Source organism: Sorex fumeus, unplaced genomic scaffold (genome assembly GCF_029834395.1).
Source record: "Sorex fumeus unplaced genomic scaffold, SorFum_2.1 ptg000035l, whole genome shotgun sequence".
NCBI lineage: Eukaryota > Metazoa > Chordata > Mammalia > Eulipotyphla > Soricidae > Sorex > Sorex fumeus.
The window spans coordinates 25,218,068-25,244,538 of record NW_026606092.1 but is presented as its reverse complement, the minus strand read 5'-3'; the positions used below and the strand labels follow the sequence as shown (position 1 = coordinate 25,244,538).

General features: G+C 37.4%; 1 protein-coding gene across 1 annotated transcript in view; it reads right to left on the bottom strand.

Annotated features, from left to right (window-relative positions):
* LRP1B (LDL receptor related protein 1B) overlaps nt 1-26,471 on the bottom strand; it is a 1,985,988-nt gene that overhangs the window by 614,828 nt on the left and 1,344,689 nt on the right. The window contains exons 30-31 of the mRNA XM_056117551.1: nt 21,438-21,612; nt 20,519-20,613 (exon numbers count right to left, since the gene is read on the bottom strand). Of these exons, the coding sequence (XP_055973526.1) occupies nt 20,519-20,613; nt 21,438-21,612 (270 nt within the window). The remainder of the gene's footprint in view (nt 1-20,518; nt 20,614-21,437; nt 21,613-26,471) is intronic.

Below are 26,471 nucleotides of genomic sequence, written 5' to 3'. Positions count from 1 at the left end.
CTACGGACTTTTTGTTTTGTTTTATTATTTGGCTTTGTTTTATTTTGGGGCCATGTCTGCTATTACTCAGATCTTACTCCTGACTCTGTACTCAGGGATTACTCCTGATGGGAATCAGGGGACCATCAGGGTCCTGGGCATCGAACCTTGGTTAGCCACATATTAAGACAAGAAACGTACTTTCTGCAGTATATCTTTGGCTGAGAAACTTTTAAATATATAACTTAATATGAATAGTGTAACAATATGGACAAAGGGTAGTAACACAATAGTTCTGGATGATATGATTTATATTTGACATTATTATTTGTTAAATAATTTATTATTGTTTGAATATTCAGAGGGAACAAAATATTTATATGAGACATATTTAAAGGTATGTTCTCTCCTATTAAATACACTACACTGACCCCTGAGTATTCTTGCACATATTTGTTTTAAAGTTTACACAACACACATAAAATGTTTGAAATATCTATTTTTATTATTTTATTACTTTCTATTATTATTTTTAATTGAATCACCATGATATAGAGTTAAAAAGCTTACATGATCAAGTTTCAGTCATAAAACGTTTCAACACCCATCCCTCCACCAGTGAATATTTCTCACAACCAATGGCCAATGATCCCAGGTTTCCTCCCATCACACCCCCTCCTAAAGCCTGCCTCCGTGATAGGCTCTCTTCTCTTCTCTTCTCTTCTCTTCTCTTCTCTTCTCTTCTCTTCTCTTCTCTTCTCTTCTCTTCTCTTCTCTTCTCTTCTCTTCCTCTTTCTCTTTCTCTTTCTCTCCCCCTCCCCTTTTCAGCATTAGGTTTTCAATGCAGATACTGAGAGGCCATTATATTTGGTTCTTTATCCACTTTCAGCACACATCTCCCATTCAGAACAATCCCTTCCAACCATCATTGTCATAACGATTCCTTTCTATCCCAACTCCCCTATCCCCAGCCCTTGTGGCAGGCTTCCAAGTGTGGAACAATTGTGAAACAATTCCCTGTCTCTACTGTCCTCGGGTGTTTGTCTTATACTATGTTTTTTTTTTATTAGTGAAACACCATGAGGTACAGTTGTAGATTTACAATTTTTTGTTACAATTTTTTTTTATATCCCACAAATGAGTACAGTCATTTTATGTCTGTCCTTCTCCTTCTGGAAAAAAAACATTTTAAATTGAAAAACTTGTGATAGTTTAAATTTACAGATATAAGAACAGATATGAGTATCAAGAGATATAAGTATCTAGACTCATTTCATTTTTTTTGAGGGTACAAGTTGTCTCTTTAGTCTCACTATTAAGGCAATGCAATTGGCAAATGACTAAAGCAAACTGCAAAGTTCTAAATTTATTTATTAAGAAATTTTCATACTATGCAATGTGTGTATTCTATAAGATTCATGTATATATCATTTGATTGACAAAATTTTAGATATGAAAGAGAGATGGAAAGTAAAATGTAATAGGTGTGGGTATAAAAAAGGAGATGTGTATATTAAAGAAACATCATGTATTGACATTTTTCATTATCTTGATGGTAGTATTGGATTTAGGAACCCACACATGTGACAAAATTTTATAAGCTGCTGTACATATAAACACACAGGGAAAAATCATAATACAATGAGTAGATTATTCATTTCATTTCATCATCCTGTTAATCGTCGATTGCCTCGAGCAGGCCCCAGTAACGTCTCTTTCATCCTAGCCCTGAGATTATATTCAGGGCTCTTTAGATTATATTAGAATCAATATCTTGTTTGGGACATTGTACTATAGTTTTACACACAAGAGGAGAAAAATTGGATAAATATATGATGGTATTTATGTGTGTAGTATGCCTTATATCTGTATACAAATATAAATTTTTAATAACACTTCAATTAAAGAAGATAACATATTTTTATCAATAGCTGAGTATGTAGATGATAAAATGCCACCTCAAATTATGCCATGTTTCTTCAAAAATTATTTTTAGTCAAAGATAAATGAGCAAGAACAAGGAACATAATTCTCTCCCAACTCCCACAGTTTACTTTAAAGCTTAGATTTACGTATCAGCTAGTTTTCATGTTGTTTTGTTTTACCATTAGATCTGTTGGTACTCAGGATTCATTCAGTTTCTGTACTCAGAAATCACACTTCGCAGTATTTGGGGGACCACATGTAGCACTGAGGATAAACCCAGGGTAGGTCATGTGAAAGGCATGTGCCAGACCTGCTTACAATTTTTCTGGCCCCCACAACACTTTTTTTTTGCATGGTGTGTCTTATAAAAGCAATTCTATCAATTTCCTGATATAGTCATAATACCTGCTTTGCTCCCTTGGGAGTTTAAAATACTTTTTTTCTTTGTCCTGCCATTGATCTACATATATATACCACTCGTTGTTTAACTGCAATATAACCCCAATTCTAACTGTTCCTTTTTTTTATTTTTCTCCCTCTGTGTGTAGGGTACCTAATTATTATTTTCTCTTGCTAAATTCTAGAGTTATAGACAGTTTCCTTTTGAAGGGTAAAGGAAAGCATTGGATATTTCCTCCTTCTGTGTGTATTTGTACTGTCCAAACCATAACCAATCTCACTTCTTTTCTTTTCAATCAGCAATAGGAAGACATTGAAATTTTCAGGGTTATTTATCATATCAAGAGAAAACTTCAGTACCTTCTCCATATTCATATAAATCATTCTGGAATGATTTTATGTATGTATGTATGCATACATTTATGCATGTATGTATGTATGTATGTATATATCCATCTATCTATCTTTGCTTTGGGGAGGGGACCCAGAGGGTCATGCTAACTCCAGGGTATGTGCTCAGAAATCACTGTTGGTAGTGCTGGGGAGCACATGTAGTTCTGGGGACAATATGTAGTGCCAGAAATTGAACATGGTCAACGGCTTTCAAGGCAAGAGCTTTACAGACTGCACTATGTTTCTGGCCCCTATATCTCTATCCTATAATTTAATCATTTGATGATTCATTAAAATTATTTGCCTCATGAGATCATTTATTCAAAACTAGAAGAGCAGAATCAATGACAGGTCATTTCCTCAGTAGTGTTGTGTTGCAAAAGACAATTAAAATTTCATAATGTTACGGCAGAAAAGTGAATGGACCATGCATTAAACTACGGCGCCATCCCTCCCCGGGATGGAAAGGATGTTGCTCCCTTTCGCCTTTCCCCCTCCACCAGCAGCAAGGTGGCCACTGCCTCAGAGCTTATTGGAAAGCCAGATATGAGCCAGTGGTGACGGGGCAATTGCAGTCTCATGGAAAGGGAGGCAGTACTGGATCATCCTTCACGCCCTACCGAGGTTCTGAGTTGTCCCCCACCAGCGGCTCTCCGGCACAGCCATAACACCAGATGCACAGAAACAAATCTAGTAATTATCTGGCTCTTTGCAGAAATCCAAAACTGCATGGCCACAATAACGGCCATGCAACATTATATAATTCTCATAACCAGCTATAGAAAACAATGTATTTCACAATGCCTTTTCAACAATTTTGATTTTTTGGTGGGGGGGAGGTAAATTCTAAACAATAATGTTGCATCTTTTGTTGAAATAATGAATGTAATCAATGTAGAGAAGAGTTAAATGGAAATTATCTGCCTCACGGGCATTGGGAGGGATGGGAGGGGGGAATATTGGGGCTCTTGGTGGGGAAAATAAGTACTGGTGAAGGGAGAGGTGTTTGATCATTGTGTGACTGAGACTTGAAAGCTTAGTAACTTCTCCCATAGTGATTCAATAAATACATATAAGACAATAAATCTATGAAAGAAAAATAAAGTAAGGTGGAGTTTATGCCTAATTCAATCAGCTAATCAGTGGCTGAATAAATAGCAGTACTTCTACATAAAAAAAGAAAAAAATCATAATTCCTATATTTGAATAATTTACCAAAATTACAATTAATGCCTTAAAAAGTAAAATAAAACTAACCTTCTTTTATCTTTTTCCCAATTTTCACATTAAAAAAGTTGTTTAAAACTTTAATCAAAGAATATGTGTTGTATGTTATTCATTTATCAGGGCCTCTCTAATTGAACAGAATGCCTGCTTGTATTATTAAATTTCTCTCATTTCTTCCCTGGTAAATCTACCTGATGTTTGCATTTTTTTAGAAACTCTGGAGCACCCCCAAAGATACAGGATGGTCTCACTGTGCCCCAATAATTTTCAGGGTTTGGCATCTAGTACGCATTTTAAAAATCCATGTTTAGTAATTAAAGGTAAAGGCCCTCCCGTTGATCATCGATTTGCTCGAGCGGGCCCAGTAACGTCTCCATTGGAGACTTTGTTGTTACTGTGTCTGGCATATCGAATACTCTCGGTAGCTTGCCGGGCTCTCTGAGAGGGGCAGAGGAATCGAACTCGGGTCGGCCATGTTGGCCGCTTGTAAGGCGAACGCCCTACCCGCTGTGCTATCGCTCCAGCCCGTTTAGTAATTAATTTTTGAAAACTTAACAAGAGTCAATAATGAAAAAAACAAGAATATCTAAATGAATGATACAATAGAATGGCAAAATAAATTTAAGTTACATATATACATATATATATATATTCATGTGCAGTTTTAAAGCTTATAACTTCCTCTTGGTCTTTTTGTAACCTATATTCTGCATGTTTGTTTCAGGACAATGCGGTAAAGGAATTAAACCAGGACCTCATAGAAACAAAGTAAATCTTGTACAAGTACATACAGAAATTGCAACCTACTCTTAACATTTATTTTGGAGCAAACATTTCATTATATAACGTTCACAACTTATACAGTAAGTTGTATAAGTTACATAAAATAGTGACCATGCTGTGTAATGATATATAAAAATTTATATAATATCATTATTTTAAAAGGAAATATGGCCAGAGATTTGCCTTCATTAAACTTTTAACATGAGGCCTTTTAAATTCATTTGAATTAGTTAAAGGGCTTATGAATGTTAACCATAGAAGGATTTTAAAAAATTGACATTATGGAATTGGGATGATTAAATAAAATGTTTTGATATTACTAAAGATGATGTACTTAAAGTTTGAGTAAACAAGGGATTTGGCTTGAATTACAGTAAACATAAGGGGAAAGTCAAAGAAATATAAAAAAAATAAGGCAATTGATTCTTAAGAACAGCCAATAAAGCCAATGCTGATTAATAAGTGAACCAGCATCATGTCATATGAGTCTTAAGGGATAAAATACATAATATGCAAACATTTTAGGCGTGAAAATGACTTAACTACTAAATTAAACCTTCCTTATGCAAAATACTTGAAACACTGTAACCAAGACTGAATTATAAATCTTAATTGATCATATTTAGCTTAGTGATGGATCAGTTGAATCTTGATTTGTATTTAACAGGAGCAAAGTTATCTTTCCCACACTGCCTAAGGCCATAATTACTTGTCTTCAGTAATACACCTCTTATAAAATGCCAAATCGGTACTTTAATAAGATCATGATGCACTTCTATTTCAACTATGTCACACAGCAAACAGGAAAGAGAAATCTCACTGAATTATAGTACAAAAACTATTTTGTAAACTAGAAAACCTAGTATATCGGTAATCTTGCTGTTTAAAACTTCTATTTAAAGATTCAGAAATAATTAATTGTGAGGCACAATTGCACAGAGGTGAAATTGGTTCTTGCATACTCCTAGCTGCTTAAAAACGCTGACTGCTGTGTCCTAATTGGACTCACATTTCTCTGGAGTACACAAGCTCTGGATTTTTCTTTCCCACTTTCCATGCTTGAAAGAGAACCCATTTTATTCACTGATCTTTGCTTGAGGTCAGGTAATTACTTACTATATAATATCAGCCTCTCTGAGAATAGCGGAAAGGTTTAGACTTAATATGGCTCTGGTAGCAGATAAATTTGGATTTGAGTCTCAGCTCTATTATTTATCAAAGGCAACTAACTTATTTCACCAAACTTGTTTCTGAATCTATAAAAAGACACTTAAAAAAGTCTTCCAGAAAATTATTACTTTGAGATGATTAATACAAATATTTCATAAGTGTTTGATCTGTTCTAAGTGCCAAAAAGCAGTCACTATGATTATGTTATTTTTGTTGCTAAAATGGTCTTGGTTACGCTGTATCATACATACTGGGTGACATCTTTGGAATCAATGATATGATTTCATGGGAAGAATATGAGCCTAGTGACAGACTATGACTACTACGTGCTGACACTTTCAGGCTCTTGTTTGTGCTTTCTCCTCACAGTGTTAGAGGTACAGAAGGAAAGAAAAGAATTATAAATTGACAAACAATATAAATGGAGGTACCCAATCATGATTTTTTTCTTTTTTAATCACCTACTTTTTCCCCCTAATTTTTTTTTTTTTTTTTGGGTTCACACGTGGTGGTGCTTAGGACACACTCCTGGCTCTGTGCTTAGGGATTATTGCTGGTGCACTAGGAGCCATCTGTTGTGACAGCAATCAATCCTGGGTTGGCTAAGTGCAAGGTGAGTATTTGATTCAATTATGTTATGTCTCCATCCCTTTACTTAGTTTTCTTTGTGAAAACTGTTGAGGACTTTCAATGAGGTAGAAAATGCAAGTCAGCAATAATCTAGACGGTCTCCTTCCTGTTAAAATAATAATTAAATATTCTGACTATAGTACAGACATATCAGTTTGTAATCATGAAATTCAATGAGTAAATGACAGAGTTTTAAATAGTTCTGTATGTTTGCATATTTCTTGGGTATTTCATCATTCAGTGCAAAAGGATCACTCTTACCAGTGCTGAGCATATGGGATGAGCTGAGAAGGCATATGGGATGATGAGGTTAAAATTTAGGTGTACTATGAACAAGGTAAGTACCCTATCAGCTGTACTATCTCTCTGACTCTGACACAGGTTCTCTCTGTCTCTGTCTCTTTCTGTCTCTGTCTCTGTATCTCTCCCTCTCTCTCTCTCTCTCTCTTCCTCTCACTCACTGTGAAATAAGATTTTATTGAACAAAATTTACTTAGAAAAAATGTAAAGGAAGAGAGAGAGAAATAAGTATTAAAGAGAGAACATGGGTTACTCCAGAGTGGATAAAGATGCAAGCAAAACTCTTGAGACTATATTTTAAAAGTTATAACAAATATCATCTTTTGAGATAAACTTAATTTTATCTTAAACAGATTAAATTAATAATAAAAAGTGCTCATTAATATGCAACACAGTTCTAAGCTCTTCATAAAGAGAAAAAAATACTCTTTTAAAGAAAACAAAATAATCTGAAACACTGAAAAATTCTGCACTGCACTGTAGCACTGTCTTCCTGTTGTTCATGATTTGCTCAAGTGGGCACCAGTAACATCTCACAACAAATTGTAAGACTTGTTATTACTGTTTTTTTTGGCATATCGGATATGTCACGGGTAGCTTGCCAGGCTTTGCCATGTGGGAAACATACTCTCGGTAGCTTTCCAGGCCTCTGAGAAGGGCAGAGAAATCGAACCTGGCTGTATAAGACAACTTACATAAATAATATTCTATTTTAAGAATCTAGTTTATTTGGTCACACTGAAAATACTGCAATTTTAAAAGTTACTATAAAGCATAGTTTTAAATCTATTTTAATCAGTGCTTATAAAGCTCTTCAGATCAGCAGCATCTTAACTAGTGCCCATAGCTCATATAAAGAATTTAAACTGATTTAATATAGATAAAAATTTCCTGCTATGAGATTATTTACAGTTATGGGGCACAGGTGGAAATTTCCTCTCCCTGCTGGGCTCTTCTGAGTCTAGTGAAATGATTATTTTAACATCATGTAGATTACTAGGACAAAAGAACAAATTTAGTAAGACGTGTGAGGAATAGTTCAATGGCTGTAAAATTGTAAAGTACATGGAAAAACTGAAAGTTTATATTGTGTAGCAAGACTTGATCATCAAGGAGAGAGCAGGGTTGATCTCAGCATGATAAAAATTGTCTCTATATGATGAAACCTTGCAGCCAGAAGACTGTATTGTACTAACACATATTTCCTTAACCATAATCTTTCAATTATCTGTATTTCTTAATGTTTCTTGAGTGCCTCTGGACCTTGATTAACTTAGTTCCACATCCTGAGGTAATGTTAAAGACCTAGTCTGGACTTCTTCGAAAAAGCCACTTTGACTCTATCCTAAAACAAGAGTTAATGTTCAACGGTTAAGTTTCTAGAAAACAGTCTATCAAATCTCTTGGGATTGATCAAAAATTATAATTAATGGATTAGAATGACAATGGATTACTAAACATGTTTTGATTTTATCATTTGATTCTGAATGAAGCTGGCAAATAATTTGATTAGTTGCTAAATTATTTTTGGTATTCCTTTATTTATTTTGATTTGGGGATAAATTCAGAGGTTATTTCTGAATGTGTTCTTAGGACTCACTCATTGCAGTGCATGGAAGCCATATGTAGTTCCAAGGGTCAAACCATAGTTGGCAACGTGCAAGGAAAGTCTTTTAAAATGAATCAGAGAGGGACAGATATAGAAGGACTGCACTTATTTGTGGAGTATAGACTAACATAACATAAGGATGACATCCAAGGACAGTAGAAACAAGGAGCAGGAGGATTGCTCTGTAGCTAGAAGCCTGTATCATGAGCAGAGGGAAGAGGGCAGTTGGAATAGAGAAGGGATCACTAAAAAAATGATGACTGGAGGAATCGGTCAGGATGGGGGATGTGTGCTGAAAATGGATAATAGACGGAACATGATGACCTCTCAGTATCTGTATTGCAAACCATAATGCCCAAAAGTAGAGAGAGAGTATGGGGAATATTATCTGCCATGGAAGTAGGGGGAGGGTGCATAATGGGGGGATACTGGGGAGATTGGTGGTGGGGAATGTGCACTGGTGGAGGGATGATCATTGTGCGATTGTAAACCAAACATGAAAGTTTGTAACTATCTCGCGGTGTTTCAATGAGATTAAAAAATAAAACTATTATTTCTGACTGGTTCATTTTGTCTTTGTATTTATGAGAACTTTTAAGGGGATAATAAGAATAAAATGCCAGTGAGGTTCAGGAGGGATCAGGATGAATATTGAAAAAATATTGGAAAATCAATATAGAAGAAACTATGTCCAAATCCACTCCTGCTCTTCCCTGCAACCCCCGCTTGTTGAACATCATCAATATAATCTACTAAACAACCCACTAACCATGTATTCTTTGTTTCCTAGTTATTCAATGTATTGAACAAAATCAACAACTGCATCACCAAAATATACCTTTTTTTCACAAACTAATCTTACTGAACTAAGCTAATTTAACTTTGAGTTTATCCAAAATATAAAAAATCTTCAGGACCACAGCAATAGTACAGTGGGTAAGGAAAATGCCTTGCGTATGGTCAACTCTGGTTTGATCTTCAACACCGATATGATTCCTGACACTTTCCAGGAGTAATCCCTGCACAGAGAGACTGGAGTAAGCACTGAGCACTGTTGGATGTGACCCCAAAGCAAAACAGAACAAACAAAAATTTTATAAAGTTTCTCACTTTAGGATAGCAAATAACATTTATTTAATGTCTGTCTGTCTGTCCTCCCGTTGTTCATTGATTTTCTCGAGCGGGCCCAGTAACATCTCCATTTTGAGAATTGTTGTTACTGTGTTTGGCATATTGAGTACATTATGGGTAGCTTGCAAGGCTTTGCTGTGTGGGAGAGACACTCTTGGTTGCTTGCCAGGCTCTCCAAGAGGAGTGGAGGAATCAAACTTGCCGGGCTGGCTGTATGCAAGGCAAACACCCTACCACTGTGCTATTGCTGTAATAAATCTATGTCAAACATACAAATACTAGATTGTGTATAGAACAGACTTAGTCCTTGATTTCATTCTTTCTAGTTGTAAAGTAGTAATAAAAAATAAAATAACAAATATTAGGGCATATAGTCCAGTAGGTGAAGCATTCACCTCACATATTACCTACTAAGATTTGATCCCCAGCATCTCATACTAATACCCTGAGCCCTGTAAGGAGTAATTTCAAGTGCAGAGCCAGGAGTGTACCTTTAGCATTGCTGGGTGTACCCTCCCTTTTTAAAAATGGTAAAATTGAAATAATCATAAACGTTAAAATGTGAATTAGTGGTGCCAAAGTATTTATTTTATAGAGTTGTCTGTGAGTTCAGAAAAAGCTACCTTAAAATAACAATGTTTGTGTTGAAATATGTTTGATCAATAGGAAGCCAACAGATTCTGGGTAATATATATGGGTAAAGGAATAACTATATTAAATGTTTGGAGAATGAAACAGTACATGAAAATATTTGTAAAAATAACAGAAGACATAGGACTAAAATAGATGGTTTTTAGTAACATTACAATTTCCTTTTATAAGCTTTATGAGGAAAGTACCTATCTCTCTAATTCACCCTATTACTCTGTAGCTGGGCTGGAGCGATAGCACAGCGGGTAGGACGTTTGCCTTGCAAGCAGCAACATGGTCGACCCGAGTTCGATTCCTCTGCCCCTCTCAGAGAGCTTGGCAAGCTACCGAGAGTATCTTGCCCGCACGGCAAAGCCTGCCAAGCTACCTGTGAAGTATTTGATATGCCAAACACAGTAACAATTGTCAAAATGGAGATGTTACTGGGCCCGCTTGAGCAAATCGATGAACAATGGGAGGACAGTGACAGTGTGACAGTGACTCTGTAGCTCATAGAAGATAAACTATGTATTTTTACAATTCTCACATGCATATAATCCAAGGTATTGACCCATACTACATATTTCATTAATCTGTAAACCCAGCACAACTATTGCCAGAGGATCATATTCAAAAATTACATATAAATTGATACTTTGAGAGACAGAAAGACTACATTAGAGTGTGTCACAGCATATGATTTAACTGTTCTTAAGCAGCTATTTTCTTATTTTTAATTTTAAAAATCTAGCAAATTTTATTTGGAAATATTTATTTGACTGTTATAAACCATTCTCAACACTGTTCATTTTAATCCTTCTGCATTGTAAGGTCACTATAACATACTTTACACATATAAAATACACAAAAGCCAACACAGCAAATTAAGTAAAGAAAAACTATTTGTATGCCTCCATTATAAAGTCAGACTACTAAATAATAGTTAACTATTTGTTCATTTTCCTAATTTATTTATTTATTTTTTAATTTTATTTATTTTTTTATTAGTGAAACAGCATGAGGTACAGTTATAGACTTATAAATCTTTGTGATTGGGTTTCAGTTATACAATGAACGAGTACCCATCCCTCCACCAGAGCCCATCCTCCATCACCACGGGTCCCAGCATCCCTCCCACCCCCCATCTCCCCGTCCCACCCTGCCTCTGTGGCAGAGCATTCCCCCTTGTTCTCTCTCTCTTCTTTTTGGTACTGTGTTTAGCAAGAGAGGCATTGAGTGGCAATTATGTTTGGTCTATATACTACTTTCAGTATGCTTCTCCCACCCTGGGAGGATCCTCACAACACCCTTTATTTGGTGCTCTCTTCTCTATCTGAGCTTCCTTTTCCCCTAGCACGTGTGGCTGGCCTCCAAGTCATGGAGCAAAATTCCTGGTACTAATCTCAGCCATTCCTGGGTGTTAGACTTACAAATTTTTGCGCTTGGGTTTCGATTATACAATAATCAAATACCAATCCCTCCAGCAGTGCCCATTTTCCACCACCATGGATCCCAGTATCCCTCCCACCCCCATCCCTCCAATCCAACCCTGCCTCTGTGGTAGGGCATTCCCTTTTGTTCTAACTCTCCTTTTGTGTGTTGTGGTCTGCTAAAGAGGCATTGAGTGGCTATCATGTTCGGTCCATTATCTACTTTCAACATGCATCTCCCATCCTGGGAGGATCCTTCAAACACCCTTTACTTGCTGCTCCCTTCTCTATCTGAGCTGCCCTTTACCCCTAGAATGCCCGGTTGGCCTCTAAGCCATGGAGAAATCCTCCTGGTACTGATGTTGGCTATTCTTGGGTATTAATCTCTTATTTTGTTACTGTATGTCCCCCATATAAATGCAATCTTTCTATGTCTGTCCCTCTCTTTCTGACTCATTTCGCTTAGCATGACACTTTCCATGTAGTACCACTGTATGTAAATTTCATGACTTCATCTTTTCTAACAGCTACGTAGTACTCCATTGTGTAGATGTACCAAAGTTTCTTTTTTCAGTCTTCTGTTCTCAGGCACTCAGGTTTTTTCCAGATTCTGGCTATTGTAAAGAGCGCAACAATGAACAAACAAATGCAGATGTCACTTTGACATACATTTTTGCCTCTCTGGAATATATTCCCAGAAGTGGTATTGCTGGGTCAAAGGCGAGCTCAATTTCTAATTTTTTGAGAATCGTCCATACTGTTTTCCAGAAGGGCTGAACAAGTCAGCATTCCCACCAGCAGTGAAGGAGGGTCCCTTTCTCGCCACATCTGCACCAGCATCGGTTGCATTTGTTCTTGTGGATATGGGCCAGTCTCTTTTGTGTGAAATAATATCTCATTGCGGTTTTGATCTGCATCTCCCTGATGACTAGTGATGTAGAGCATTTTTTCATGTGCCTTTTTGCCATTTGGATTTCTTCTTTGAGAAATTTTCTGTTCATTTCATTGTGCCATTTTTTGATGGGGTTGGATGTTTTCTTCTTGTGGAGTTCAACAAGTACTTTATATATCCTTGATATCAGCCCCTTGTCAGATGTGTATTCGGTAAATATCCTTTCCCATTCTGTATGTAGACTGTCTTTGTATTTTGGTCACTGTTTCTTTTGAGGTGCAAAAGCTTCTTAGTTTAAGATAGTCCCATTTATCTATCTCTATTATCACTTACTCGGCCAGTGGCATGACAATTTTTGAAGATATCATTAGCTTCAACGTCATGGAGGGTTTTGCCTACTTTGTCTTCAATGTACCTTATGGATTCCGGTCTGTTGTTGAGGTCTTTAATCCATTTTTATCTTACTTTTTTACATGGTGTTAGGCAGAGTTCTGAGCCCATTTTTTTCCACGTACCCATCCAGTTTTGCCAGCATAATTTTTTAAAGAGACTTTCCTTACTCCACCTCACATTTCTTGCTACTTAATCAAAGATTAGATGATCATATGATTGAGGGGAGATGTCAGTACATTCAACCCTGTTCCGTTGGTCTGCAGCTCTGCCTTTGTTCCAGTACCATGCTGTTTTAATTATTACAGCTTTGTATTAGAGTTTGAAGTTAGGGAGGTTGATTCCTCCCATTTTCTTTTTTCCCAAGAGTTTCTTTAGCAATTTGTGGGGGCTTATTGTTCCATATAAATTTCAGAAGTGTTTGCTCCATTTCTTTGATGAATGTCATGGATATCCTTAAAGGGATTGCGCTGAATTAGTACAATGCTTTGGGAAGTATTGCCATTTTGACAATGTCAAGTCTCCCGACCAAGGAGCAGGGGATATTTTTTCATTTTCCTCGTGTCCTCTTTTATTTTCTGAAGTAGCGTTTTGTAGTTTTCTTTGTACAGGTCCTTTACTTCCTTAGTTAAGCTGATTCCCAGGTACTTGATTTTCTGAGCCACAATTGTGAATGGGATTGCTATATTCATGACGCTTTCTTCTCTTTCACTCTTTGCATATAGGAAAGTCGTGGATTTCTGGGTATTCATTTTATAGCCTGCAACTTTACTATACATGTCTTTTGTTTCTAGGAGTTTCTTGGTGGAGGTTATAGGTTTCTCTAAGTATAGTATCATATTATGTGCTTATAGTGAGAGCTTGGTTTCTTCCTTTCCTACCTGAATGCCCTTAATATCTTTTTCTTGCCTAATCGCTATTGCAAGTACTTCCAGTACTATATTGAACAGCAGTGGAGAGAGTGGGCCTCCTTGTCTCATCCCTGATCTTAGAGGGAAGGCTCTCAGTTTTTTCCCATTGAGGATGATGCTTGCTGTAGGCTTGTGGTAAATGGCTTTACCAAGACTGATGAAAGTCTGCTCTATACCCATTTTGGTTAGGGTTTTCATCATTAAGTGGTGCTGGATCTTGTCAAATGCTTTCTCTGCATCTGTTGATATGATCATATGCTTTTTGTCTTTTCTTTTGTTGATATGAAGGATTACGTTGATTGATTTCAGAACGTTAATCCATCCTTGAATCTCTGAGATGAATCCTATTTGCTCATGGTGTATGATCTTTTTGATGAGTCGTTGGATTCTATTTGCTAATAGTTTGTTGAGGATCTTTGCATCTGTGCTCATCAGAGATATCGGCCTGTAATTCTCTTTCTTTGTGGTATCTCTGTCTGCTTTTGTTATCAGTGTGATATTTGCTTCATAGAAACTGTTCGGAAGTGTTTTTGATATTTTAATTTCGTGGAAAAGCATAAAGAGGACTGGAAGTAAGTCCTCTTTAAAGATTTCGAAGAATTCACTAGTGAATCCATCTGAGCCGGGACTTTTGTGCTTGGGGAGACCTTTTATTACCATTTCAATTTTCTCGATGGTGATAGGTCTGTTCAGGTATTCCAGGTCTTATTGGTTCAATCTTGGGAGTCTGTAGAAGTCTAGAAATTTATCCATTTTCCTCGAGGTTTTGATATTTTGTGGCATAAAGCTTCTCAAAGTACTCCCTGAGGATCTTCGAATTTCTGTAGTTTCAGTTGTAATGACTCCCTTTTCATTTCTGATTCAGTTTATTGGGATTTTTCTCTCTCCCTTTCTTTGTGAGTTTTGCTAGAGGCTTATCAATCTTGTTAATTTTCTCAAAGAACAAGCTTTTGGTTTCACTGTTCTTTCAGATTGCTTTTTGGGTTTCCATCTCGTTAATCTCTGCTCTGAGTTTTATTATTTCCTTCCTCCTGTTCGGGTTGTTCTCCTTTTGTTGGTCCTTCTCCAAGCTCTTAAGCTGTGAGGCTAGGTTATTTATGTGGGTTTGCTCCTCCTTCCTAAGGAATGCTTGTAGAGCTATAAACTTTCCTCTTAACACAGCTTTTGCTGTGTTCCGTAAGTTTTGGTAACTCGTGTCCTCATTTTAACTTGTTTCTAGGTATCTTTTGATTTCCTCTTTGATTTCCTTTCTAAGCCACTTGTTGTTCAATATCACACTGTTTAATTTCCAGGTGTTTGATTTAGTTTTCTGTTTTTGTGTGTGATTTATTTCTAATTTCAGCACATTATGGTTTGAGAAGATTGTTGATACAATCTCTGTCTTCTTAATTTTATGATGGTATGTTTTGTGGCTCAGCATGTAGTCTATCTTGGAGAATATTCCATGCACGCTTGAAAAGAATGTGTAATCAGCTTTTTGAGGATGGAGTGTCCAGCATATATTGACTAATTCCCTTTCTTCAATTGTTTTCTTCAGATAAAGTATGTCCTTGCTAAGCTTGAGTCTGATTGATTCATCAAGAGGTGATAAAGTGGTGTTGAAGTCTCCCACTAATATTGCGCTGCTATTGATGTCTTTCTCCAAGTCTATGAGTAGTTGTTTTAAGTACTTTGCTGGTCCCTTATTAGGTGCATATACATTTAATATTGTATGTTCTTCTTGTTGTACAGATCCCTTGATCAATAAGAAATGGCCTTCACTGTCTCTTGTGACCTTCTTGACTCTGATATCTCTGTGGTCTGATATTAGCATGGTACCACAGCTTTTTTATGGGAGCTGTTTGCCTGTAGGATTGTTTTCCAACCTTTGAGTCTTAGCCTGTGTTTGCTTTGACTATTGAGATGTGTTTCTTGCAGTCAGCAGAATGTTGGGTTCAATTTTCTAATCCATCCTGCCAATCTGTGTCTTTTAATTGGTGAGTTTAGCCCATTGACATTGAGAGAGATTATTGTTATGGGGTTTTGTCCCATTTTTCTGTTGAAATTTGGTATGTGAGGGGCCTGTCTTGTCTTAAAGTAGACCATTTAGTTGTTCTTGTAACCATGTTTTTGATTCTATGAAGTTCCTGAGCTGTTGTTTGTCTGTGAAACTGTGTGTTGTTCCTTCTGTTATGAATGAGAGTTTCGCTGTATTAAGTATTCTTGGTTAGGCATTTATTTCATTGAGTTTCTTCACTATATTCCACCACTGTTTTCGGTCTATGATGGTTTCGTCAGACAAATCAGCTGTGAATTTTAAGGATGCTCTTTTGTAGGAAATTTCTTTCTTTGATCTTGCTGCTTTCAGAATTTTGACTCTATCTAAATTTTTGGTCATTTTGATCAGGATGTGTCTTGGGGTATTTTTATTCAGATTTCTTCTAGCTGGTACACTTCGGGCCTCCTGACTGTTGTCACAAGTTTTCTTCATCTCTGGAAAAGTTGTAGCAATGATGTTTTTGACAGTTTTTGCTTCATCCGAGTTTACTTCCTGTGCCTCTGGGACTCTAATAATTCTTATGTTACCCTTCTTGGCTTCATCAGGATCTTGTCTTGCCATCTGTTCCCGAATTGTGAGTCTCTTTTTCATTTTATGCTCTTTTTCTGGAGACTCTGTGAACTTCATCTTAGAGCTCACTGTTTCTATTCTTAGCAGCTGTTACTCTGCTGCTGAGGCCTTCCACTGAGTTTTTCAATTCGCCTACCAGGTTTTTCAGGTCTGATATTTCCGTTTGCATTCTCCTCATTTCTGCCTTCAAATCCTCTTGTCTTTTATTGGTATTGCTTTCTGTTGTTTCTTTTAACTCCCTGAGCATCCTAAGTAGCTCCCTTCTGAATTCCTTGTCAGAGAGGTTGTCTAACATTACAGTACTGTTGGTGTCTTCTGGGCTAGCCTCTTCAATAAGAAAGTTTGGTGGGCTTTTGCGTTGCTTTACCATTGTGACCAGTTTGGTTTAGACCTTCACATTCACTGTTACTTTTCTGCTTGATATCCAGAATGAATTGAGATAGGCTTAAAGAATTATTGACTAATGTGTTTCTAATGGTTGAGCTAACCTAGAGAAGGTTCCATCTAAGAGGGTAACTTATGGTTTCTATGGGATATGTAGTGGGAGAATAATTTGCAGCCATGCTAGCGGTTGTGGCTCCGGAAAGGTTTGAAAGGGTTCAGCTTTTTATTTTTCTGTGAAATGTGCTTCAGTTCCTGTCCAGTGAAGATCAAGGATGAAAACCGGCTGCTCCAGGGGAATCAAGCTAGCTGCACATGCCCAGAAAGAGTCCCTGGCACTGGGCGCCGGGTGGCACCTGTTTGAATGAGGAGAGAATGCCTGGAGCCTTTCAGCTTTGTTTCCGTGAAATGTGACTCAATTTTCCATCCCGCGCAGATCAACAGTGAAAACCAGCTGTTTCAGGGGATAAAGCTAACAGCGCATGCCCAGAAAGAGTCCCAGCCTCTGGGCATCTGTCGGTGCCTGTTTGAATGAGGAGAGAATGCCTGGAGCCATTCAGCTTTGTTTCCTCAAGATGTGCCTCAGTTCCCGTCCCGCGCAGATCAAGAGTGAAAACCCTCACTGAGTAAATTTAAGTTCAGTGACCTATACAGTTTATTGTTTGCCTGGTGATACTTATATTCTTCATCTATAAAATCAAGACAAAATCTTGAATATCTTGATATTTTGACAAAATCAAAATATCTTTCTAAGATATCTTAGAAAGTTATCGAAATGGGTCTGACAAGGATCTGACCCATTTAGAAAAGTACGAGACAAATGCCCTCTCTACTGTACCATCACCCTAGCCCCAAGAGAGGCAAGTACTACTATTAGCAGGTATATTTTTTTCTCATTGCTTTCTCCTCATCTAATTCTCGATTGAACTTTTATTTTTGGTCTTTTTGGGTCACACCCGGTGATGCTTAGGGGTTACTCCTGGCTCTGCACTCAGGAGTTACCCCTGGCGGTGCTCGGGGGACCATATGGGATGCTGGGAACTGAAGTTTGGCCACATGCAAAGCAAAAGCCCCACTCACTGTGCTATAGCTCCAGACCCCCCCTTGTTTGAACTTTTAAAGATAACTATGTTATCTTGATTTGATAGCTGAGGAGTCTATCATGTATCAGCAAGAAAATAATAAACTGTTATAGGTCACTGAATTAAATTTAATGAAATCTGAAGAGATATAACAAAAGACTTCCTCATTAATGAAAGGAACAATGTCAAATTTTTAATCACAAAACCTCATACAAAATCTGACAAACAGAATGTGTTTATAAAATGAATATCTGATTCACAAACCATATATAACAATGTTAATCTTATAACTTGCAATGTGATTGTGTGTTATTTTCAACAAAATAGTACATCTTGCAAAAGTTAGAATTAAAATGTATCATTTATTTTTAACTAATTTTAAAATAATAAATGATATAGGATGGAAATCAAATAGTTGCTATTGTATTTAAATCTTTATTCAAAAGAGTTAAAAAACTATCTGGTGCAGATAACTACAAGACTAACTGCAAACTAGAATAATTATAATAAAGCCTATCTTATAAACTCTTTACAAAATAAGCTGTTAGTTCTTCCTTAATTTATTTTGAGTAGGGAAATGGATATTATATTAAATAAATAAGGTTTTCATAATAAAAAGAAGTTTATTCAGTGATGCTTTTATATAAGCTACCATAAAATATTACAACATAAGCACTTTACTTGCTCATATTATTTGCATCATATTCACTTTCCCATACTAAATATTCCTAACAATTCCAGATAAGCACCAATTGAATAGCCTTAGTTCAAATTAAGACTTTTATATAAGACCTAATCTCACAAAGTTCCTTTTTCTTACTGTTCTATCATCCTCTATACAGAAGTATTAGCATTTCAATTTACCCTTAATTCCTAACACTTTATTGGATTTCAATTGTGTATCAAATCTTAGAACAAGCAGTCCAAAGAAAAAAGCTACTTACAGCATCACTTTATTTCATAATTTTTTTCTCTTAAAATAATTACTTTTCAAAAAAAGTAATTGCTTTTCAAAAATATTAAAATAATTACTTTTGAAAACCCACTCTTTCATTGAGCCAATACTAAAGACAAGATTCAAGTACATCCATACTACTGTAGCACTATAGCACTGCCCTCCCATTGTTCATCGATTTTCTCGAGTGGGCACCAGTAACATCTCCATTGTGAGACTTGTTGTTACTGTTTTTAGCATATCTAATACCTCACGGGTAGCTTGCCAGGCTTTGCTATGTGGGCAGAATACTCTCGATTGCTTGCTGGGTCTCCGAGAGGGGCAGAGAAATTGAACCCAGGTTGGTCGCGTACAAGGCATCCACACTACAAATACTAAAAATACTTGTCAGACTATAAAGTGCTGAAATTATTCACAGAATTCTGCTTTTCCCATCAGATTTTAAAATATACTCTCTTCAACCCATATAAAATATTTAAGTCGGCCATCAAGCAGTGTTCAGACTGTCTTGCTGGATCATATAGTGATTTTTCTATGAACTCGGTAGGCACTCTTTACCAGGTCTGAAGGATGCAATGCTCCTGAGGTCTTGCAGTGCGAGGTTCACTGGGTTACCCTGACAACAATGGGGACCTTTCAAGCCCACATTCAGTATTGTTAGGAACTTGGAGAACCACAGCCAAAAATATGGGTTATGGACTTCAGGTATTCAACTGGCAATGCTTGGGACTATCTGGTTCTGGGAATTACATCTAGGTTGAGTGGCTACTTTACTATAGTCCAGTACCTTAAAGGACTGTTTTAAGTATATGTTGCATATTCTACCATTTTCATATTTAACAAAATAACAAAATCAAGTTTTTATTATTGTATTTTTAGAAAAAGTATTATAAGACAACAAGAAAGCAATATAATTATTGTCTATTAATGTATTATAAAACATGAGACATGTTGAAAATTAGGAAAGAATAGTTTAATATTTAAATATATATGTCCAAACCTGGCATATATTATATTTAAAAAAATGCGCTTAAGGATTTCAAAAATATCTTTTAGGAGGAATGAGTCAAAACTGACTTTCAGCACCATGTTGTTTTATATGGTGAATTTCAGTGACTGATATAAGTAGAATGACCAACTAAATAAACACTTTGGAGAAGAATGAAAGAAAAGTAAACACTACTTAACTTTAAATTACTGTAACTCTTAATAAGACTAAGCAAAGATGATCAAGAAAGCCGTAGTTCATTTTATTTTCATTATAACATGACAAACACTCAAAAGAAAATAAAGACTGTTCATTCATAATATCAAGTTTTAGTACTTACATTACTTAGTATACTGAAAATCCCATTATTAAAAAGCGCTATTCTTTTTATGGATAGAGGTGCTTTTGGGTCACAATTGTACAATTGCTGACTTTGTACTTGAGGCAGTACTTGGACAGGGCTAGACCATGTGCTGTCAGGGATAGAACCTGGACCCAGTACTAAAAAGTTCAATGTTTGTTGTCATAGTCTCCTTTTTATTTTATTCAAACCCACTGAATTAATAGATATGGATAAGTTACTTATTTAATATATATTATTAATCTTTAATATTTTCTTTTAAACTGTACATCTAAGACATATTATTTAACAACAGCTATGTCATATTAAATGCCATTTAGAAGCAACTGAAAAGATTACTCACCGACTGGTTCCTTTTGGTTCTGAAAGAGAATCTTGCTATTACTGCCGTCCATATTGGCCATGTTAATTGTGTTTCCATCTGTCCAGTAGAGTTTTCTTAATTCAAGAGATATGATTAAAAATATTAGATGTAGATTTGCTTGCTGATTAGAAATTTATTAAACAGGATCAAAGTAACCTGTTGTGTCAGAATTAATGCTTTTCCAAAAAAGCTTCCATTTATTGAGTAACTTGCTGATGTTATCAATATATACACACCTGGGAAGATACACCTACTGCATCTGCTTTATCCTGTCATTGAAGAAAAGTTATCTCACTTCCTTTTTCCTCCTATATTTAAAACTGCATATTTAACTATAATACCAGTAAATTATTTTCATTTAAAGTAATCAGATAGATTGAATTCCCCTGACTCGAGGAAATTAGATACCATACAAGAAAACAAAATAATTTCAAATATTCCTGTTGAAAGCTCTGGGAAGAAACAATTTCCTTTAGCTCTGCACAGGTTTTCTATGTAGAAACATAATGGCATAATGGCTAGGTAAGAAATGGTAGAACTGAATCTAACTGAAGCAGTTAAAGTATCAATATGCAGTAAATATGTTTTTCACAGTTGACATTCAAAATGATATCAGTCATCTCCACTTGACTCTATTTTTCTGTATTTAAAAAACAAATTCTGAACCAATATACCTTAGAAATGTAAATTAATTGAATCTGACCATCATATGACAATTTTAATTTTATGAATATAAAAGATATAAGCAGGGGTTGATTTTATAATTTTCATATTCACATTTGGCTTAATAAATGTGTGTGATATAAATGACCTTTGAATTATATGATGCTTTCATATAAAATGAGGAAATTATCTGCATGATATTTTTGAAAAACTGAAAAAAATAATCATACTTTACCCCCTGACTGGGTGAGTTGCAAGACACTGTGGTTTATCGATTCCATGGATAATTGAGGTTTTCAAAGAGCCATCTAATCGTGCCACATTAATTTGTGTTTCATCAAACTCAGAGCTAATCCAGTATAAATTACGTGAGACCCAATCCACAGCTAGTCCTCGGATACTCTGAATATCTGCAAAACAGGAAGGAGAAAATTAAAAGTGAATGTAGTTTCTCATTCTTTTAGGTCTCCAAGTCAGTTATTTTCTGTCTCAGGGAAAATTTAATTTACACTTTAATTTGTTAGCGAAAATTGTACAAGATTGTAATCTCATTCCCTTATCAGCCCTTCTTAAGGCATGAATAATCATTAATGTCTTATTGCTGAGCCATTTAAAAACCTGAAGCAACAATTAGCACTGAAATTACACTAACAGTCAATGATTCACCAATAAACGTTTAGCAGCAGAAAAAGGCAGCCATCTTATGGGCCAAGGTGGCCACAATTCGAATTAGAATAATAGCTTCTCCAGTTGGTAGCACATCTTTCTAGGTAGGAGAAAGTACTTGTGGGCCTTCAACAAAAGGGCTATTTTATGTTTTAAGTGCCAATTTGTTACTGAAATGTATTACAAGAATCCAACTCTTTTAAAAGAATCACTGAAGTTGAACATATTTCAAAACAAAAAATAACTGAGATATGAGAAAAGAAACTAACCACTTTTTAAAAACATTCCCACAGAGCACAGCGGGTAGGGCGTTCGCCTTACAAGCGGCCAACATGGCCGACCTGAGTTCGATTCCTCCGCCCCTCTCGGAGAGCCCGGCAAGCTACCAAGAGAATTGGATATGCCAGACACAGTAACAACAAAGTCTCCAATGGAGACGTTACTGGGCCCGCTCGAGCAAATCGATGATCAACGGGAGGGCCTTTACCTTTACCTTTACCTTTACCATTGAATTTACAGAAGTGACTGAAATGTAATTGTTTCAATTTATTACAACCAATATGAGTATTTCGGTTACTATGTCTTGATTAGTAAATCATCTTTTTAAAAATGGTTGGATTTAGGTTTTTATACAGTGGCATACTTTAAAGATACAAACTAAAATTTTTAAAAAAGCATTAAATTTAATGTATATTAGAACATCTTTATAAATAACAACGTAGGCCAGCTAAACGTGGCATGTGATCATCTTGCCTTTATTTTATACATTGGCATATACTGTAGCATACCTGAATTCATAAAAAAGAAATTAAGAGCTGATTTAGAAGTCAGCAAATACACACACACACACACACACACACACACACACACACACACACCAGATAGCTCTTCTGGACAAAGATAGTTGTTCTTATCTTACCTTATAGTAAAGCCTAAAGATAAGGAACATTGTTCTCCTCTTTTATTTATCCCAAATGTCTAGCCATTATTTTGTTTAGGTTAGTAGATAAGACGGAAGTACTCCCAAAAGACAAGCCTTTGAGTGATTTTTTTTTTATCATTCTGCCATTCACCGGTCTACAAACTTTATTTTTAATAAAAAAAAAATTTAAATGCTGCATTGTAATCTATCTCTCTCAAAACCTCTTCTTGAGACCATACAGAGAAGATGGTATTTTACAGTCTTGAGTCCCTCATCTTACAATCTGCTGACTTGTTTCTGGTAAAGCTCTTACTCAGGAAAAACTACATTTCTTCATTGATTGGCACCTTGAGCATCAGTAGAATTTGGACTTTCGTATGAACTGACCAGTGCTGCTGCTTCTCATGAGAAATACCTGCAGGATACCAGAGCACTTAGCTTGGTAGTATTTCTACATGTTTTCATTGTTTATTTCTTAAAGATATCACGCCGAACTAGATTTTCCTCTAATAGAAACAGCGATCCTATGCATCTTATCTATAATTAGCCCCATTTTTAAGACAAAATGAGGCTAAAAAACACTTAAACACCTTGATTATTTAAGAAAAGAATACGTGAGACATGTGGACAAGAACATGGTTTGCATCATGGGTTCCTCTATATATTTGAATTCTCCATTATAAGTGGAGGTTTTGTTTTTCCTAAACCCCCCCTCCACTAATTATTATCTCTAAATAACAATCATAGTGCCCTTTTTAAGTTCATCCTCATGTTTCAGCTCACCTTAATCAACATTCACTATGGAAGTCATCCTTACCCATCAATTAATTTACCAGTATGTTTATAAAGTTCAATGTGGACTGTCTTCATTACTCAACTCAAATCACAAAAATCCATTTATTTTAGTGATCCCTGATCACTTCTTTAAAGGTAAAAGGTAAAGGTAAAGACCCTCCCGTTGATCGTCGATTTGCTCAAGCGGGCCCAGTAACGTCTCCATTGGAGACTTTGTTGTTACTGTGTTTGGCATACCGAATACTCTCGGTAGCTTGCCGGGCTCTCCGAGTAGCTTGCCGGGCTACTCACTCAAAATATATTAACATAACATCTTTGTAGAGCTAACCTTGATGTATCTGATGTTCATATGCCTCATGGAGGGTATTTAATCCTCTGAAACCTTTTCCCTCTAGGTTTAATTGGTTGCTTAGAATACTGCAGTGTTGAGAAAACTTAGGTTTATATTCTAGATTGGGTGTTCAGTTTTTGCTATTAATCAAGGTGTTTCAGTGTTTTCTAGCCTCATTTTGTCTTAAAAACGGGGCTAATTATAGATAAGATGCATAGGATCGCTGTGAATATTAAAATAGGTTGATGCATATTTATTCATCATGTAGTATTGAGGAGTACTTTATAAATTTAAAAATGCAATGCTCTTGTGTTAAGTACAAAGTTTCTCTCTATTGTCAAAATAATGGAATAGTCTATATTTCCTGTAAAATTTATGCTCTTCAAGATTTTTGGGCGGGGTATCTCAGCTGATCTAAAGCTATTTATTTATTTCAAAATGATTCATAATCATATCCATCATGTGGTATGTGGTATGTGGGCAAGTAGATGTGGCTATTAAAGAGATCTGAGTAAAAGTTGTTGTACAATTGAGAACATTGTCGTTGGGGCCTTACTGGAGGTCTTCAGCTGTTGGGCCCTGGCGAGAATAGTCAGACACAGGGTAGGAGACTCTGCCTTGTGCTCTCCCGGGAGCTTGTTGTGATAATCTCTTGATCCTGGCCGTTGTTGGGGTTACACGGCAGTTGGAGGGTGTAACTGTCTAGCTACTGACAGGTCCAGTCCCAAACCGTGCAGGCTTGGAGATCTCAGCCCCGGGTCCCACACACCTGGGTTCCTCTGCCAGTTCTGTTATGTCTGAGGCTTATCCAAGTGTGTGGAGAGTGGCCCCAGTAAGGCCTTGGTTGGGGCCTGGAGGTCTTCAGCTGTTGGGCCTTGGCGAGGATAGTCAGACACAGGGTAGGAGACTCTGCCTTGTGCTCTCCCAGGAGCTTGTTGTAATAATCTCTGGATCCTGGCCGTTGTTGGGGTTACACGGCAGTTGGAGGGTGTAACTGTCTAGCTACTGACAGGTCCAGTCCCAAACCGTGCAGACTTGGAGATCTCAGCCCCGGGTCCCACACACCTGGGTTCCTCTGCCAGTTCTGTTATGTCTGAGGCTTATCCAAGAGTGTGGAGAGTGGCCCCAGTAAGGCCTTGGTTGGGGCCTTATTGTCGTTCCCAATGTTCTCCCTTCCGAAATCCAACATGCCATCTTGTCGGTAAAGAAACAAAGAGCACCTGGCCCAGACAAGATCAGACCTGAACACCTGAAGAACTTACCATCAGTACTCATAAATACATTGGCTCGACTCTTCACACGCTACCTGTCTGAATGCAAGGTTCCATCCCACTGGAAAACCAGCAGGACTGTACTACTATACAAGAAAGGAGACATCCACGACATTGGCAACTATCACCCAATCTGCCTATTGTCTGTCATCTACAAATTATTCACTCGAGTCATCCTGAATAGGATTAGCAGAACACTAGATTAAGGACAACCATGTGAACAAGCTGGATTCCGAAAAGGATTCAATACCATCGACCATATCCACACAATAACCAAGCTCATTGAGGTATCTCGGGAGTTCAAGATGCCGCTCTGTCTAACGTTCATTGATTTAAAGAAGGCCTTTGATTCTGTTGAGACAGAAGCGGTCATGGAAGCCCTAGCCAATCAGGGCGTACAAACTCAATACATCAGGATCCTTCGTGAGCTGTATTGCGGATTCACTACCAAGATCTCACCATTCTACAAAGAAGTAATCATCCATATCAAGAGAGGGGTTCGGCAGGGTGATACCATTTCACCAAAACTCTTCAGTGCCACCCTCGAGAACATCATGCGACGACTGGAATGGGAAAACATGGGAGTGAAGATAGATGGTCGGCAACTACACCACCTCCGCTTTGCTGATGACATCGTTCTAATAACACCAAACATCAACCAAGCGGCACAAATGCTGAACGACTTTGACCATGAATGTGGAAAGGTCGGACTACAGCTGAATCTTACGAAGACAATGTTTATGAGAAACAGTCTCTGCCCCCGCACCTGGGTGTTCCTTCCCGGAGCCCCTCGGAGGGGAGCGGGTTGAGCTTTCCTCCCCGCCCCGACCAGGGCTCCGGCAGCCGAAGACCTCCAGGACCAGCCACCACCATGCTGAGACCACTCTCCGCACACATGAAGGTACTGGCAGAGGGACAAAGCCACGCGGGTTCCGGGCCGAGACCTCCAAGCCTACTCGAATTGGAGTCGAGCATCTTCCACCCAGATCCTCCAAATTCCAGTAGGCGGGGGTCACACCCACCACCTGGCCCCCTGGCGCCGTGTAATCCCATCAGCGGCCAAGACTCAGAGACTATAAAATCCAGATCCTGGACGAGAACAGTGCAGTCTCTGCCCCCGCGCCTGGGTGTTCCTTCCCGGAGCCCCTCGGAGGGGAGCGGGTTGAGCTTTCCTCCCCGCCCGGACCAGGGCTCCGGCAGCCGAAGACCTCCAGGACCAGCCACCACCATGCTGAGACCACTCTCCGCACACATGAAGGTACTGGCAGAGGGACAAAGCCACGC